The 17,509-nt window shown below is 46.2% G+C and overlaps 1 protein-coding gene and 1 pseudogene across 4 annotated transcripts in view; both read right to left on the bottom strand.

The window, feature by feature from the left end:
* Positions 1 to 3,270: 3,270 nt before the first annotated feature.
* Positions 3,271 to 17,509, bottom strand: part of RAB27B (RAB27B, member RAS oncogene family) — a 109,493-nt gene continuing 95,254 nt past the window's right edge. For all 4 annotated transcript variants that reach the window (XM_044431404.1, XM_044431401.1, XM_044431403.1 and 1 more), the window contains exons 2-6: positions 11,758 to 11,929; positions 8,861 to 8,946; positions 6,899 to 7,002; positions 6,025 to 6,148; positions 3,271 to 3,892 (exon numbers count right to left, since the gene is read on the bottom strand). In XM_044431404.1, coding sequence (XP_044287339.1) covers positions 3,703 to 3,892; positions 6,025 to 6,148; positions 6,899 to 7,002; positions 8,861 to 8,946; positions 11,758 to 11,910 — 657 coding nt within the window. In that variant the 5' untranslated portion in view covers positions 11,911 to 11,929 and the 3' untranslated portion in view covers positions 3,271 to 3,702. The remainder of the gene's footprint in view (positions 3,893 to 6,024; positions 6,149 to 6,898; positions 7,003 to 8,860; positions 8,947 to 11,757; positions 11,930 to 17,509) is intronic.
* LOC123024186 lies at positions 4,425 to 4,555 on the bottom strand (annotated as a pseudogene).

Here is a 17,509-nt window from a genome sequence, read left to right as displayed (position 1 = left end):
ATACTTTGACCAATCCCTGGGAGACATCTTACCAAAGCAATGCAGAAGTGCCCAAGAAGTGCAAGGGTTTCTTTCTTTTGGATACTAGTCAGCTATGAGAGTCTGTCCCAATATAATTCCCAGCACTTCGAGACCCCCCCCCCCCCCGGCTGGGGAAGGATGAACTATGGAAATGCATCAACAGGCTCTCTCTCACACACACTACGCAGCTATTCTTTCTTGCAAATATTCACCATAACTGTCTCTGTTCCAGCCAGAATTTTAGGCTAATCAGAAAGGATTAATTACCCAATGACCCTTCATTTTCATACCAGCTTTTCTACTGCTTTGGCTGTTATTGATCAATGGGATGCATTCAAGTATTCCACTTTAGGTAAGTAGACGTCTTTTGTGAAGCAGCTAGTGACGCATGGTGAGGGCAAGATTTCCTGCGTGATGCTGCTTGATGTCTCCCTTACACAAAGAGTAGCAATGAGGTATAGAACGAATCAGAAGAGATGCAGTGAAGTGTCACATGGACTAGCATGGCAATCCCAGTGGCCTTCTAGTAAGATCGAGATTTCAGCACACTGCAGTGGATAAGAATGGAGCTGAAATTCAGTGGCCAGTAGATGCAGGTGGATCTGCACGGGGTTCATCTGTAAGAGTCAAAAGCACTGGGAAATGAGGTGGTATTTTTCTCGAACAGCTCGATCCAAACGATGCAGAATGAAAGCCGCAAGGCTACCCTGTCTTGTTCAGTGTCAAGGGATGCCCTGTGTACGTAACAGAAGCGCTCAGCACCGGCTGATGGGCACATGTGCATGGAGCAGTCAGCCATATGGGCTCTGTGATCGGCAAGGACAGGTGCACGGAGATAGGAACAAGCATGGTCGGACCTGGATGCCTCGCCGGGGTGCTGCCTTCTCTGTTTCTCCTGTGATGCTGGTGGGGAAAGGCTGAGACTGAGAGGCTGTTTCGGTAAGGTAGCGACCGGTGATGACCATGCAGGACTGGTCCCTCACGGGTGGGTCTAGGTCCCACGGCAAGGCTGCTGCTCTAGAGTGGGGAAGGTTAACAGCCCGACTAGGCATGCCAGACCAACAGATATGCCTCCTGCCCTCCTAGCACTCCCGCCCTCTGCTATTGGATTTGAAGTGCCCAAGAACCAAGCAGTCATGCTTAGCTGCCCGAAGAATCTCTTGGGAAATACGACATCTGGGATCCTGGTTCTGCAAAGCAAATTAATGCATGGCCTGCTGTAATTCCGAAGGGACAACTTTGAGGGATAGGGAAAAGGAGCCCACAACTGAGAATATGGTGTACGCATGCTAAGGTCAACGCTACACATGTGCAGGCTTTCTCTTCTCAACAGGAAAGTGAAGGAAATGGCCCTGTACACTGTGAGTACCCTCCTCATGCCTTCATACTGAAAAACTCCAGTGCTTCTTAAGAGTACCGTGGTATGGAAGAAGATGCTGGTAATAAGAGATTTGCCTTTGTGTGGGAGCAACAGATTCTTAACCAAAAAACAAAACAAAACAAAACAAAACCCCTCGTTATGAAGACTTTTAAAATGTGGCAACTTAGAGACAACAGTCAGGCCCGCTGCTGCATGGATTAAATGTGCAGCACTGTACTAATCATAAGGGATACTGGGTAAGTCTCACTAATTGTCCTGGGAAAGAAGACTAAAAGCAATCTAGGTCACTTTTGCAGGAATCATTAACTCCCCTCTAGTATGTTTTTCCACACTTTCCTTTTCTATTAAGCACAAGCTTTTAAAAAGAAAACCAGCCAAATGCACAGGTTTTATGAACTGCTCCACCAGTTCATTAGTTGCACTTTTTTCCAGAAGGCATCTTGTTAGATAGTTTGCAGACAGACTCTCCTGCTTGCAGAAATCCAGCAGCCGCTGCCATCTTTCAACTGCACATCCCCTTCTTCCGTGAGCAGCGTTCCAGCACCACAGATGTTGCTCACAACCAGTTACAGACCTCAACTGCTCCCCAGTGCTGACCTTCAAGATTCAAGAGCTCTCCAACAAGAGAGCATCAGTGGACCTCTTGAAAAAGCAACGGATGGCAGGGACCGGGCTGAATTTCAGAAAGTGTTTCCCAGAATTGTCTGACCAATTATTTAGGCAAGCAAGCCAAGCGATGCTGCATGCCAAATTCCTCCTTCGCTTTTAATCTTTTTTTAATGTAATCTTGCTGCTCTTCCTGCTGCAAGTAAATGCGCATTTTTCAGCAAACTGGGCTGCCCAGGGATAGCCTTGCCCTGTTCTTGCTAAGTAAGATCACACTTGCATTTATGTAAGCAAGCTGAAGACGCAAGCAAGCTGCACAATTTAGGTGGGCATAGGCTGGTTGGTCGAGCTTTCTTCAGCCCCACAGTGAGATCTGGTTAGCTTTGAGGCCTCACCTGACTTCCGTCATCTGGTGCCATCATATTGCCCCAAAGCACCTTCTCTAAAGTGGCATCATATAGGAATGGTGCATAACAGAAGGAAAGCGTCTGATTTTTTTTATGGTAAAAGATACATTTTACTGTATCACTGTCTTATTATAGCTGAGGTTAAATTACCCGTGCTGTCACTGGACAGCACAATGCTTGTAACAGAATCGACCTGTCTACTTCCACCGTTGAGTCCCTAAAGCGGCCCCTTGAATTTTAAATGCTTCCAAGGGTTGGGCCCCATGTTCTGTATTTCATCAAAGTTATGCTGTACGGTGCTCCATTTTCCAAATCATCACTCGGCACAGTTTCACTTTTACAAAGTGACCCACTTGCAAATGAAAAATTAAAATAACCCACAGTGTGGGAAAGGGGCATTCATTGGAAAAGCTCACTGCACTCCTATGAAACTACATAAATATCCCTCTCTCTTTCTTCTCTAAAAATAAGAGCTTCCCTTAAATAAAATTTAAAAAATCAGAGTTCTAAAGTCTCCAGGGAAGAGCTCATAATTTCCTTGCACATATTCTGGGGAAACAGTGGCTATCTCTTGGCCTGGGTGTTTAAAGAGCAGCTGGTATCTTTCCGTAACAGAGCAAAAACTGCACCAGGGTATTCACCTGCACCTTTCAGACATCAAACTAGAATTTCTGGACACCTCCATCCTCCTGAGGCCCATGTCTTTCCTGTCCTGTTACCATTACACAGCTCTGCAACTTCATTCTAAGAGACGATTCTAAATTCTAGGTTCATCAGGAGCTCGGGCAGCTAAAAGGATTCACAATGGCAGCTTGGTATTAAAAACCACATAAAGACATTTATAAATAAGCCACATTAAATATCCTTTTCTTTCTTTTTATAAACTGTCTTTAGCAAATGCATAATGTACAGTGTAATAAAAGGCAACAGGATTCAAAGTGATGGCACAAGTCTAAAGGGTAACCCTTTGTCTTATCATAAAACTATCTCCTAAAGTTTCAACAATCCTCTCCCCAAAACCAGTCAGTCTTTCCTCTATTTACTAGCCTAATTGTATTGAGAAGATGAGGGCCTTTGGGTTTTCTATGGAGATGGCACTGTATGGGAGCATCTGTCAAGCACAGAAGTGTGATGCTCTCAGCATCAAAGAAGGCCAAGCCTGCTTATGACAAGAGCTGTCTCATGTGGCCCCCGGGAGCTTCCAAGGAGAGAATTTAGTAGCTGGTTAGTCTGCCATTTTCTGATTAGACCATTTCTCATTGGTTTTCCTCAGCCTGAGTGGCCAGATCAACAAGCACACTTCTTCTCCTCCGATTTTTTGGAAGCCAGCTTCCCCGAGTTCCCACCGTTGGCCGTGTCCGAGGCTTGGGTCTTGTCCACACACTGTTCCATGCGCTTCATTATCAAGTCCAACAGCGTTTCCACTGCCTTGTCCACATTCTGGCCAGTAGCTGCACTTGTTTCAAAGTATGGGATGCTAGCATCAGGAAATACCAGAAATCTTGTCAGATGGCATCGTTTAGCAAGACAGATTTAGAACAGTTTCAGTGCAATCCAGTACTCTCTCTGCCAGCAGGAAAGAAATCATGGGTGGAAGAGATTTTCCTTCCCCCTGCAGATCCCATTCACCCGCCACCCCAAAGCTACTCTGGAAGGTTGGGGAATCCTCCAGGGAAGATTTAAAAATGCACAGAGCAGAGCAGAATTGCTTGCAATCTGCACCAACAGAACTGCATCATGGGCTTTCAGATAATTCTCTGGGCACACTACATCTACACTGATTCTTCCCTGGTCTTCTTCTTACACAGAGTGGGCACAATACTTCTCATCATTTTGGGAAAAGCAAACGCATAGGCATTACTACCACACATTTGAGTGCCTGTAAAGACTCGAGTCTTGTGACCACAATGTTCCATGCGCTTCATTATCAAATCCAAGAATGTTTCCACTCCCTTGTCCACATTCTGGCCAATAGCTGCACATGTTTCAAAGTATGAGATGCTAATATGGGAAAATATTGGTCATATTTCCCACATTTGGGGAAATCCAGGGGTCAGCACCTTTGGAGTGTAAGGGATGGCCCTCACCACAGAAAAACCTCCTTAATGATCAAAGTGTCTCTCCCTTGCCAGATGAGTGTAAGGGGCTTGGACAAGTTTGCGCAATTACATCTGTACTGGACCCTTCACCCTCTTGGCTTACAGGAACAAGCAGGGAGGGAACAGCTGGCTGGGCCAGGGAGGTGATCGATGCCTCTTCTCTGCAGGAAGTGAACCTATTATGCATTGAAGAGGCAGTGGTGAGGCTACTCCTGAAGAAACCATCTCCGGAGCTGGAAGATCCCAAGCTGGCTGTGAATGTTCCCTTCCTGGGCAAGGTCCTTGAGTGGGTAGTGGCCAACTAGCCCCAGGCACTCTTGAATGAGACCGGTTATCTGGACCCATTTCAGCTGGGGGTCAGGCTGGGTTTTGGAACAGAGATGGCTTTGCTTGCCCTGTATGATGACTTATGTCTGAAGAGAGGTGCAGGCAATGCAGCCCTGTTGATTTTCTGGATCCCCCAGCAGCTTCCAATACTGTCAACCATGACACCTTTCTGGGGGGACTGGGCTGAGAGTGGGAGGCACTGCATTGCAGTGGTTCTGTTTCTACTTGGAGGGTTGGCTCTTGGGGGACATTGCTTGGCCCTGTGGACCCTCCAGGGGTTGCTCTTGCCCCCATGCTATTCCACATCAACATGAAACCGCTGAGTGAGGTCACTGAGCGTTCTGGAGTGTATAGTCATCAATGTGCTAATGACAGACAGCTCTAATTCTTTTTCTTCTTCAGCAGGTGAGGCTGTGGATGTGCTAAGCCAGTGCTTGGCTGAAATAATGGGCTGGAGGAGGGTTAGCCAGGGGAATTTCAGTCCAGTCAAGACTTCAATGCTGTTGGTGGGTGGTTCCTCCCACTGGATGGACAGAATTCAACCTCCCCTAGATGGGGTTGCCCTCCCCTTGAAGGGGCAGGTTCAACAACAGGTCAAACCCACCCTCTTTGCTGAGGCATTTACCAACTCCAAATAGCACATAGGAGTCCTGGGAACTGGGTGGCTGGTATTGCCTGCAACTTTTCTGCAGGCCTAGAAGAATGAACTGGTTGTAGCTTTTCAGATGTAAAAGGCAGTTTTGTTTTTATGCAATATTATGATGTGTCACTGTTTTATTATTGTTAAATGTCATTGCATTTATCATGGTTGTTCACTACAGAGAACCTTGGCTATTGTGCAATATAGGGAATAAATCCACCAGTCAATATTACAGAATACTTGAGTTGGAAGGGGCCAATAAAGTCTTTGGGTCATGCTTAATGCCGGATGCAAAACCTTTCATCTTGATCAAAATTCTGAGTTTAGACAGCACTGCATATCCCAGGGGTGACAGATGAACTGTTAGAACCTTTCAAGAACCATTGTGGTAAACAGGAAAGTTAAATGAGTGCTTAATTCTCTTTCATTGAAACCAAAAGGACCAAGTACCTTTTCATTGTTCCATGCTCTTGTCCCACAATAGCACAACTGATTCTGTCACTTAAATTTCTTCTGACATTAACTGGGATAATGTTGGCTTACCCATATTTGTCTGCAAGGTCTTTTGCCTGTCTTTCATTAACCTCTCTCTGATCTGACAAGTCGGCTTTATTTCCGATTAATACTATGTCTGGGTTCTCACAATATGCATTTGCTTGTAGTTGACCTAGGAGAGGGAAAGGGGGAAGAGAAAGAAAGGATGTTGAAATCCTATCTGGAAATAGTCCTGAAGAAACAATTCTTTAGGCAATACAGATGTGTTCATGATTTATTTTTTCAGACCAGGGCAAGTTACGTGCAACAGAAATAGACAGACAAAGGGTTTTTTCTTGCACTAGAATAGAACTAGAACCAAATAAAAATGCAATGTATGCAATGCATCCAAAGCATTTCACGTACCTTATCTGAGTAATCCTTATAAGAATCCTGTAAAATAGGCCCATGCTATTATCCCCATTTTGCAGCTGCAGCAGGTAGGATGGTAACTGAGGCTTAAAGAAGGATGGGAGTAGAAGTCCCAGCCAGCTAGAGAGCTGCTTTCTGCCCAGGCCTGGCTTGGGGAACAGGCGCTCAACCAAAGCTCCATTTCATCAGCATTCTCTTCCCCACAGTAACCAACCAGAAGCCTCTGAAAAACCTACAAGCAGGACTTGGATGGTCCCAGGGGAATTTGGGGTAGAGGCAAGATTTTAGCCAGAGACTCACTGACTTGCAGCTTCTAGCACACCTGTTTGGCATGAACACAACATGTCTTTCAAGGAGTGTGTCCTGGAGCATGTTTGTTTTAAAACCATCCCAAGCATGAACAAAGATGCCATCTTACAGGGAGAACACCCCTGCATGAAGGATGACAGATGCTGTACATCTAATCTAAAAGCACTCAAGGCCGATGCAGGCAGCTGCTCTCTCCACTTACTCATCCAGTTCCTGACATTTAAGAAGCTCTGCTGACTGGTGAGATCAAACATTAGCAAGAAGCCCATGGCATCTCTGAAAAATGCTGTTGTGAGACTTCTGAATCTGCCAAGAGAAAGAGAGTGAAAGGATCAACATATGGAGTCACCTTGGAAAAAAATCAAATGGTGTCCTGCTGCACTTTTTAATAACACTGAAATCAAAAGATAAATGACAAGCAGAAGCGTGAACATTGGCTTTTTGTGTAGGGACAGGAGTAATACCTCCAGATTTGCTGTTATCCATGCTGCATTGAAAGCAGCAGAGACAGCATGCCTCCCGGAGCCTACACTGCAACCCAAACAATAACTTAGTTGCTTGTGTGTATCAGTTCAGGTACAGAGAAGGGTGTAGAATTTAAAATGCTGTCTCCTGCCTGAATCACATCAATTTCCATAAGTAATGGTAGTTTTGCTATCCAAAGGATGAACAAGGATCTGTGATTGAAGCACAGAGACCAGAAGTTTTACACAACTAGAAAACTGGCTGTAGTGGGGCGTTCTTTAAGTAGAAGTTCACAATTGTTCTACATTCTGCAGAATAATACACACACACGCATGCAGAGAAAGAGCACGCTATGGAAGTAAGAACTTGTTCCTGAGCTTCTTTACTAGGGACATCATCTCATGACCTGAGGAACTGACAAAAGTTCTGCCTGACGTTCTAATCAATTAATAGGATTCAATCTGCATAGGACAAAAATGATGGTGCAAAAGAGCGGAAAGAAGTCCTTCCTTGCTTTATAAGATAATGCATGTACATATCGAAGCAGGTTCTGCCTTGTCCCTTCCATATGGAAGAGAAGACTGCCCCTAGGATACCGCCTGCTGCCCATGGTGGCTGGAAGGAAAAAAATAATTAACTTATATAAAAAGGGAAATCATGCCCTGACTGGCTGGAGGAACCTCTTAAATATATGAATTGTACACATTATAAATATAACCTACAAATGGAGACAATTGCTGCCTCCCTTTCTCTTTCTCTTCTTGCCCCCGGTGGACAAGGGCCAGGCTTTGCTGTTTGTGGACTCTGTAAAGGACTCGATAAAAGCCTGCTGCTGTGATAACACTTATAAATCAAAATGCTAATTTATTAGATTTGCTCACAGAGCTGCTTCCTTGATGACGATGTGCACAGCAGTTCCTTGCCTGTGTAATCACAGCATCACACATTTTACGGGTGACTGAGTGCACATTCCCGCTCTCTTCCTCTCTCACTCAAAAAAACAAGAACAAGAACCCACCAAGAGCAAAGCGGCCCTTGCCTCAGCAGCGACCGATTCAATCCCGCCCATTAGATGGAGCACACATGAGGATGCGTTGCTTCTAAATAATTGCTGCATGGTCAGCAAGATCAATGCTGCTCAGATGTGTTGCAAAAATAAGCCAAGTTATGCAAAAAACCCCAAACCAAACCAGAACTAAACCTTGTCTAGGCTTCATACGTGCCTTGATTCCCATGTACCTGGAATGCCTCCTATTGCAATCCTGCGACCAAAGGCAGGAAGGAGGACAGCCGATAGCTGAGTTTTTAAAGCACAGGCTTGGAAACAGTCCAGATTAAGGAGAAATGTGGAAGCCATGCAACTTTGGGCATCATCACATGGCCATGCAGGGAAAATCCTGTTGGGATTTCAATCTGCAGGGTGCAAATTAACACAGATACTTGCTCAAGCAGATCTGTGATACACAGAGATGGGTTCTTTTCCAGGCTCCTGGAAATGCCTCAGCTTGGTTGTCCTCTAAAATCATGCAGTAGTTCAAATTGAAGATAAAGATACAGTTCTCTCCCTTTCCAGAAGACAACAAAGGCATTAAGAACAACTTCTGCAAAGTCGCTTAACCTGAAATGTCTTCTCAGAATCTAATGCAGTGGCTTTCATTAACTCTGCCAATTATGCCGCATCACAGTATTTGCACATTACCTTTCTTGCCCAGCTGTGTCCCAGAGCTGCAGATGGACCTTAAAGGCTTTCCCAGGAGATCCATTTGACCCCCGGCTGCTGTATGCCTGAAACACAACCAATGCACGCTCGACTGTTTATTTAGCCCTTTGCTCAGTGACCGGAAGCGGCTTCATAAAGCCTGGTTGCACACGACTGGCTGAGTGCCGACCCGGGGAGAAGTCAACAGGTGTTGAAGCAGCTAACGGATCACCCACTTAACATCACGACTGGCATCATCCAACCGATCCTGTGACAAACGCCTGCACTGTGACGACCCGTGTAGCGCACTGTAGTGACGCGATATTACACACTTGGGCTGGGGAAACCGAATCGAACCTCATCCAGCTGTGCAGCCCCTCTTGCTCCATCTCGTATGTCACAATTATGTTGTGATAACTGCTGGAGGAAATCCCAAGCTGCTGGGAACATCACTGGGATGTGATAGATGATATTTAACACCCTGAATTGTTGGCCTGTGCAGAGCAACTGCATTGAGGTGGAAGATGTGAGCATGGGAACCTGTGGGAGCAATGGCTCTAAAATGCCCCTTTGAGATGTCTGAAAGTTCTTAGTACACGGCCTGAGGTGTAGAATCCAAGGTACAAGGATGGACTGTATCAGAAGAAAGGCATGGAGGTTATTAGGTTTCCATTCCAGTATCCAAGAGCCAGAATACAGTGGTACCTTGGCTCACAAACTTAATCTGTTTCACGATTCTGGTCACAACCCAAATTGATTGTGAGCCAAGTCAAATTTCCCCATAAGGTTCAATGTAAATAAAGGTAATCCATTCTGTAACTGTTTTTTTTAATCACAAAAATTTGAAGCAAAGTGACAAAGAGCAACAAAGATGGCAGCCATCTCCCTCCCCTCAGCATGTTTGCAGTCATCTCCCCCCTCCCGCCCCGAGCACGACTGCGATCGCACCCATGCAGGGAAGATGGGCGTGATCGCGATTGTCACCCAATGTGGAGTTGCGACCTGAGGCAAAATTTTCCTGAAATTTCTGTTTGCAACCCGATTTGGTTGTGCACTGAGGCATTTGTGAGCCGAGGTACCACTGTATGTTCATAAAGGCAATGGGAGGCTTGTTAGGAAGTGCTCCAGAGATGCCTGGAAGCTGCCTTCCTCAGTCATTTTGCAGATAAGGCCTGCACAGATCTGCCTTACTGAGCTTTGCTTCCAGGAAGGGGTGCAGCTGGGAGCCTCTGGCTTACGGGCAGACTCTGCAACAGTGTGAGGGGGAACTTGTGAAGTCCATGGCAACAAACAGCCTTGGGAGAGGAACTGGCAGATCACTTGCCTAGGCACTTCTGGAGGCCCACAGAACACCCCTGCTCTGTTCAGGGAAATGGTAGGTAGAGGACCGTAAGCTTTCTTCCTCTTCCTTACATTCTGCATCCACAGTTCATTTTTGTATTCCATAAACTTTATCTCCCCTTCATGGATCACTCCTTTGCCGTGGTGAAGGGGCTTGTGTAGCGCAGTGAAGCTGTGAGCCATGGCGTGCAGGGGCACCCAAGACAGACAGGTCATAGCAGAGAGCTCTGACAAAACGTGATCCACTGCAGAAGGAAATGGCAACCCACTCCAGTATCCTTGCCATGAAAACCCCATGGACAAGATACTGAGGATGAAACTCAAATACTTTGGCCACCTAATGAGAAGGACCAACTCACTGGAGAAGACCCTAATGCCGGGAATAATTGATGGCAAAAGGAGAAGGGGATGGCAGAGGATGAGGTGGCTGGATGGAGTCACTGGGGCAGTGGGCGTGAGCTTGAGTGGACTCCGGGAGATGGTGGAGGATAGGAGGGCTTGGAGGAATGTTGTCCATGGGGTCATGATGGGTCGGGCACGACTTTGCGACTAACAACAAACTTTATCTACAATATCATCTTTGACACAAATGGTTCTGTTCCTTGCTAAGACTTCTCAGGTAGGTTGCTGTGGCCAGACAAGGACACTGGGAGGAAGATAAAAGGTACCTCAGTCATGTGACTTTCTGGTGCTAAAACTCGACATAACGAATTTCTTCCTCGGGGTGCACTTGCCATCTTTAGGGCATGTGTAGCCCCAGTATGTTTCAGCATCCCCCAACCTGGTGTCCTCCAGGTGTTTTGGTCTAAAACTCACAGCATTCCTGAACGTTGACCATGCTGGCTACTGAAGAGTTAAAGTCCAAAACATCTGGAAGAATGCAGACTGGAGTTGGTTGATGACATATTTACTGAGCATATGTAAACGACTCACTTGTTACTCTGGTATGGAAAAGACTGAATGGTTTAGTGCAGTAGGAGAAGCAGCAGTTTGGGGTGGGATTCACACCAGAGATGTGGAAGTATAAACTAATTGGCTGTCCATTAGAAAAAGCGGCAGCATGTCTAAAAATGGTGGTAGATAACGGGGTCCATGGAGAGGTGAGAAGTTATCATGTATGGTGAGCTGGTAATATATTATCTTGGCCACAGGCTATAACAAAGGAAACGGCGAACTCAGTTTCACCCTGATGGCCATTTCCAAGTCTGCATGAATAATTTAATTAAAAAAAGAGGAATATCAGGCTATAATCGAGACTATCTGGTTGCTTCAGAGATCATAGCATATGCAGCCCCGAAAGACCAGGATATGAAAGTACATGAAAGGCTTGTTGAACCGAAACAAGATAGGAACACTGGCTTTGACTGGACGAAGAACAAGCTGCCCTAGAGTTAGATGAGAGTGACCAAGGCTGACTGAAAATCTTCACAAAATGGATGTTGAAACTTCAAGGGTGTGCCATAGCTTGCACATATTTGAAATTGTTTCTGCTTTGAATGGGGCCTCAGAAAGAGGAGAAGCCTTCTTTTTTGTAACCTTATATAGGAAAAACTTACCACACGCTTTTCCCGGAAGTCAATTCCTACTGTTGTGATGAACTTCGGGTTGAACTTGTTGTCGGTATATCTGTACAGGAAGGTTGTCTTCCCAACCCCAGAATCCCCAAGGGCCAGGAGTTTGATCAGATAGTCATAGTCCCCATCAGTCATAGTGCTGACCTTGATGAACCTGCAGAGAAAAGACTGCTATGAAGACAGCAAGAAAACCAGGCAAAAGAGAATCCACCAGAAACATTCTTAAGCAATGGCACAAGGGCAAAACCAACCCCTTCTTGTCTATAGACAAATACCTTTTCCCCACAGCCCCTTTCCTGGAACGAATGAAAAATGGCTGATGGATTTCTATTTACAGTGGGATATTAAGACTGTCCCCTGATGGGCATTTTTAATGACCTTCTGCCTCAGAGAACCCTTGTGACTCATGGGCGCATTTGACGGGTTGAAAAACTGTTCCAGGCACTCTTGCAAAATGGCGTGGCAAAGGAAAAGTAGCCTTCACCGAGGACTTGAGTGCAAGGCGGACGTGCAGCCCTTTGAACGTACCAACAGCAACAGAAACCTATTTCATCTGTGTTTTAAGTCAGAGGAGCAGGACGCTTTGCTGGCTACTAACAAAGGTATCTGAAGGCACACGGTTCTCAAGGATCCCTGGAATTTATTTCCATCCACTTTCCCTTGTCTGTCTTACTGTGCTGGTTATTGCTGCTATGACCTTCTTGCAGTTTTTAGTACTGTATTTAGCTTCTTCTTGTTAAAACTCTGCTGCCTTGACACAGAGCAGTGGGCAGTCTATACATAAATAAATGCAATTGTAAATATGTCCAAGCCAGCATTAATCACAGCCTAGGCTTCCTTTTAACCAGCATTTAAATGTTTGATGCTGGCTTCAAAACTCCCTGAGAGTTTGCTGGGGCCTTGAGGGAAAGGGGTGTCAGCTGGGGACCGGCACTGAGTGTCTGGTTCTGCCCTCCTCCTGCAGGTGTATCAGCTTCCAGGTGTGGAAGGCATGATCCTGCCATCTGAGCTGAAGGATCAGCTCCTGCCTGCAGATTCCCACACCAATTGCATAGGACTTTAAATTAGACCCATGGTGTGGGATTTATGCTATTTATATCCTGCCTTTTTTCCTTCTGAGGAACTCAAGGCGGCTTACATAATTTTCATCCTCCAACTTATTTATTTAAAAATGTTCAATACTGTTCCATCACAGACATCTCAGGAGGGTTTACAAAAATATTAATAAAACAGAGTAAAAATAAAAGAAAGAGTAAAAGTAGCACAGCCGTCAATGTTTGGTGTGAAACCACAAATTAAAACAATTTAACAATTAAAATATTGGGAGAATAAAAAGGGTTTCACCTGGCACTGAAAGAAAAGAAGTGTTGGCGCCAGGCGTACCTCTCTGGGTAGCGTATTCCACAGTCAGGGTGCCACCACAGAGAAGGCCCGCCTCCCTCCTGAATCTCTTTCAAGGACAGCTCCCAGAAGAAAGCCTCAGCCTCAGATCTCAATCTTATCCTCAGAACAACAACCCTGTGAGGCAGGTCAGGCTGAGCATCTGTGACGGGCCCAAAGTCATCCAGTTGGCACCATGGCTGAGTCACAGTCCCATGTTCTTAACCTCTACACCACACTGGCTCTCTGTTCTCACCAGAGGGCTTGAATATGTGACTAGGAGGGACAATATGGGCCACGTGGGAATCTTGGGCAATGACATCAGTGTAGTGATGGCTAGAGCGAAATAGGGTGTCAGAAGGAGGCCTAGCCAGGCTAAGCTGTGTCCTGGCCCTCCTTACACCTGCAGATTGGACAGCTGCCCTATCGGCTTGCCCTCGGGCCTCTGGGTGATGCTGTTCAATGCCAGACTGGAGCAGATCAAGGGACTCTTCAATCGTGATCTCAGAGGACATAAGCCAGCATGTGAGTTGCGCTGATCTGCAAGTAATGGATTTCTTAGAATCACAGAATAGTAGAGTTGGAAGGGGCCATGAAGGCCATCAAGTCCAACCCTCCGCTATTGCAGGACACCAATTTAAACCATCCCACTCAGAGGGAGGTCCTGGTTTTTTCTGAATATCTCCAGTGTGGAAATGCCCACCACCTCTCTAGGCAGCTGGTTCCACTGTCGTACTGCTCTGACAGTGAGGAAACTTTTCCTGATGTCCATCCTGAACCTGGGTTGTCGCAGCTTGACTTGATTCTTCCGTGTCCTACAGTCTGGCATCATCCAGAAGAGATCTTGACCTTCCTCTTTGTGAGAGCCTTTGAGGGACTTATAGAGGGATTTCTTTCTGCAGACTCCCTGCGCACCTTACTACATCTGCACTTGTGTGGGGCCAGCAGGCCAGCTTTGGGATTCTCCTGGTGCACTGCCAACCACTGTCCGAGTGGATGACGGCAGCCTCGGATGTGATGCTTTCGTCCCCTGGGCTGTTGGTTTTGGGAACTGTCAGCGTTCACGCCGAGGCACCTTGCATGGGATGGAACAGGATTTCATGGTCTCCATGACAACCATGAGAGTGCCCAACATTTCATCAGCTCAATGCACATTGAGAGGTACACCCCAGCCAGGGGCAATGATTCTTATCTGGATGTGGGCAAATTTGATTCAGGTCCAGCATCCTGGCTGGATGACCTCTTGCTGAGGTTCAGTCTGCTGCTGGTTATTCCTCTCTGCAAGGGGGGGGGGGGGGTGTGGGGGGGGGGCATTAAGGCCACCATCCCCAGAGACTAATGGACCCAGATGGCTTCCAGAAGGCTCCAGTGGTGTGGCGGGCAGTCCACGGATACCCTGGTTGACCTCTGGAATGCTGGATGACCAGAGCAGCTGACATGATCACCCTTCATGTCCTTTCTGTATTACAGCTTGTATAGCTCCGTGACATACCCTGGAGCTGACAGCAATGAAACGAACCAGCTCTTCTCCTTTGAAACCACTCCAGCATAACAAAAGTCTCACCCAGAACTTTTGGTACTGACTCTTTGGCCAAATTCCAGTAAATCTGCTTTTCCTGTCCCATCCCCGAACCCTTCCCTCCCAACTTATTTCTAAGTGTGGGGAAACCAGGGGAAAGATAGAAGGATATCAGTATTATTTTCCAAGCATGTCTGCCAATTTTTAAAAAAATGTCTTAAAATGTGAAATTTTGAGATGTCTCATCCTTTGTTGAGGTATAAGAGCACAGGGCAAAGAAAAATAGTCACATTAAAAAAACCAGACACAGAAATTTTGGATGTTGTTTTCTTCTCTTCTTGTGAAGAGATGGCCACCCACTTTGGTTTACTGATCGCAGCTTGCATCTGGATCAGATTCCCTTTGTCATTTCCTATCTCAGCATTTGCTCAGTAAACTACATTTATCTTTACATACGTGCTCGGGCAGATAACAGAGCAACGTACCAAATGCCAGAAGCCCAGGCAGGTTTTAAGAAAAAGAGTCAGTCTAAATTTCATGGATCAGAAGGAAAGATTATCTGAAGAATTACCCACGGTGAGATCAATATTCCTTTGTTCTGTGCAAAGCAAAGAGTGCAGACAACACATCATGTAGAAATCCTTTAAAATCCCTTGCTGGGACTTTAAGCAAGAGAACCACCACAGTCCACATTTAAAAGTAAAAATGGAATATAGTCAAATTGCACATCTCTGTGCTACTGCGCTGTATTTTTCTGCCCTTCCCTTGTGGGATGCGTTCAACAAAGGGGTGCACAGAGGGAACTCTTCCAATCTTTCCCCTTTTCCTGTCATAATGGAGCCTGGGAGGGGATTTCCCAACAACACCCTTTGCACCCAAAGAAGGGCTTACTGTTTAACTTGTGAAATTCACTGCCAGAAGCAGTGCTGATGTTAACTGGAGCATAATGCATGGCATTTGCCTACACTGCCTAAATGGAACCTCCACATGCAGGAAGAGTATAACTGTTAGGTTCTAGGGACTTAAAAACAGAAAGCGGTGGGATAGGTGAGCGGCCCATTAGGCTCCGAACCCCGAATCTTTCATTTGCAGCCCCAAATCTCTGGGAGATCATCTGTTCCTCCTGTTCTCCAGGGGCACTTGGGCCTGGATTCTCTCTCTTGCATTGGATCCCTCTGGATTTGCCCACCCATGGGCCCACAGGTGCATCACCTGCTGCTGCTTCACCTTGCTCCTGAACCTTTCTTCTTGAACCAGATGCCCTCCTCTCTCCACCCATGCATCCCTTTTTACAAGTAAGGCTGTCCTTAGGAGACAGGGCCTCTTAAAGACACACACCGGTAGAGTTATGAAAATCAGCACACACCTACTCTGTGTGGGGCTGTTGTCCTGTGGGACTGAGCCCCCCAGTCTTCTCAGCACCTGGCACTGCCCCTGGAAACTTGTTTGTGGGATTCCCAGAAGCATCCTAGTTCCAGAAAAATTACCCTGAGCCATACAAGCCATTGCTCTGGGCCAGCAGGGCTTTTCTTTGTGCAAACAAAGACCTACAAGGATACATAAATAAACTCCAGCTACATAATCTGCCCCCCCCCCATTCTTCTCTTTTGTGCAGCAGAATTGGTGACCCGCAGCCGAATATTGCAATACGAAGTGCTCCTGTCCTGTGTTCCATCCACCCACCACTAGTTTTGGGAGACTCCATCCCGCCCACCTGCCACTGAGCCATGCTGCAGTAGTGCTGAGCATTTCCTCAGGGGGTAGCCCTATTAGGGTTCCCCCATGAAAGATTATTTCCATATCCACGTGTCAACTGCTCCCTTCCCCACTCGGTTCAGACTACATAGCTGCCATAAATCAGCACCCAAGCACGCTATTAGAGTCCGACAGAATCAGACTCCAAGTTAGCTGAATACTTGATGGACAAAGGGATATAGTGACACGTCCACGCACCTGAACAACCGACTTATCCAAATCTTCTCTGTGTCCCTCTAGCTAAACTGAAGTGACACTTTCTGTCAGAGCACTCTCACAAACTCAGACAGAAATTGAGAGTGCCAGCACAGAAGTCAGGACTTTAGGCGTGATGCGGAGTCCTTGCTGTTTTTAATAACCAGAAGCACAGAGATTTTCTCTCTTGACCAAGAAGAATGCACAGCAATTAAATTTGAGCAGACTCTAATCAAGAGAGCCTCTTGGTCATGTCACTGATGAAACGCCACCTCCTGAAATTGGAGGTTCATCTGCATGATGAACGCCACCTCCTGAATTTGGAGGCTGCTGAGGAACTATCATCCCTCCTTGGGAGTTCATTTCTAACTCTGCAGGAAGTTTTCCTAAATTTAAATTGTATCTCACAGAGGCTCAGTTATTGGAAGGTCCATCACCTCAGATTCAAGCCCAGTTAGTTTTAATCAACTGACTTCCACCGCTAAGCCTGAAAGCCATAGCATTCCAAGAGTGCCACCTCATTGACTATGTTAGAGCCCTTGTGTTCTTTTGCGAATGATAATCCAACTTGAGAGATGTTCTGGACAGTTTTATTACTTTTGTACCTCACAGCTCCTTCCTCCTGCTGTTCCCACTGCTCAGAAAAAACAGAAAGCAGAACCTGAATTGAATTAAGCACATGAAATTCTGTTACAGCCCTCATGCATGGCAAGGAGAGACCGTTCTTTTCCAGATGTGCTCCCTAGGAACAGTAGAGGGAGAAAACTAGCCAAGAACAGAGGAAAGTGCTCTTACTTTGGAGCAGGGCTTGCCCAACAGTGCTTTCATTATCCCATTCCAATGAACAGAAGCATTGAAGGAACACCCTCAGATCCCCAGCACCAA

The sequence above is a fragment of the Varanus komodoensis genome, unplaced genomic scaffold, assembly GCF_004798865.1.
Source record: "Varanus komodoensis strain SLA01 unplaced genomic scaffold, ASM479886v1 scaffold22, whole genome shotgun sequence".
Taxonomy (NCBI): domain Eukaryota; kingdom Metazoa; phylum Chordata; class Lepidosauria; order Squamata; family Varanidae; genus Varanus; species Varanus komodoensis.
Note: the sequence above shows the minus strand (reverse complement) of the source record. Positions and strands in the feature narration are given on the sequence as shown.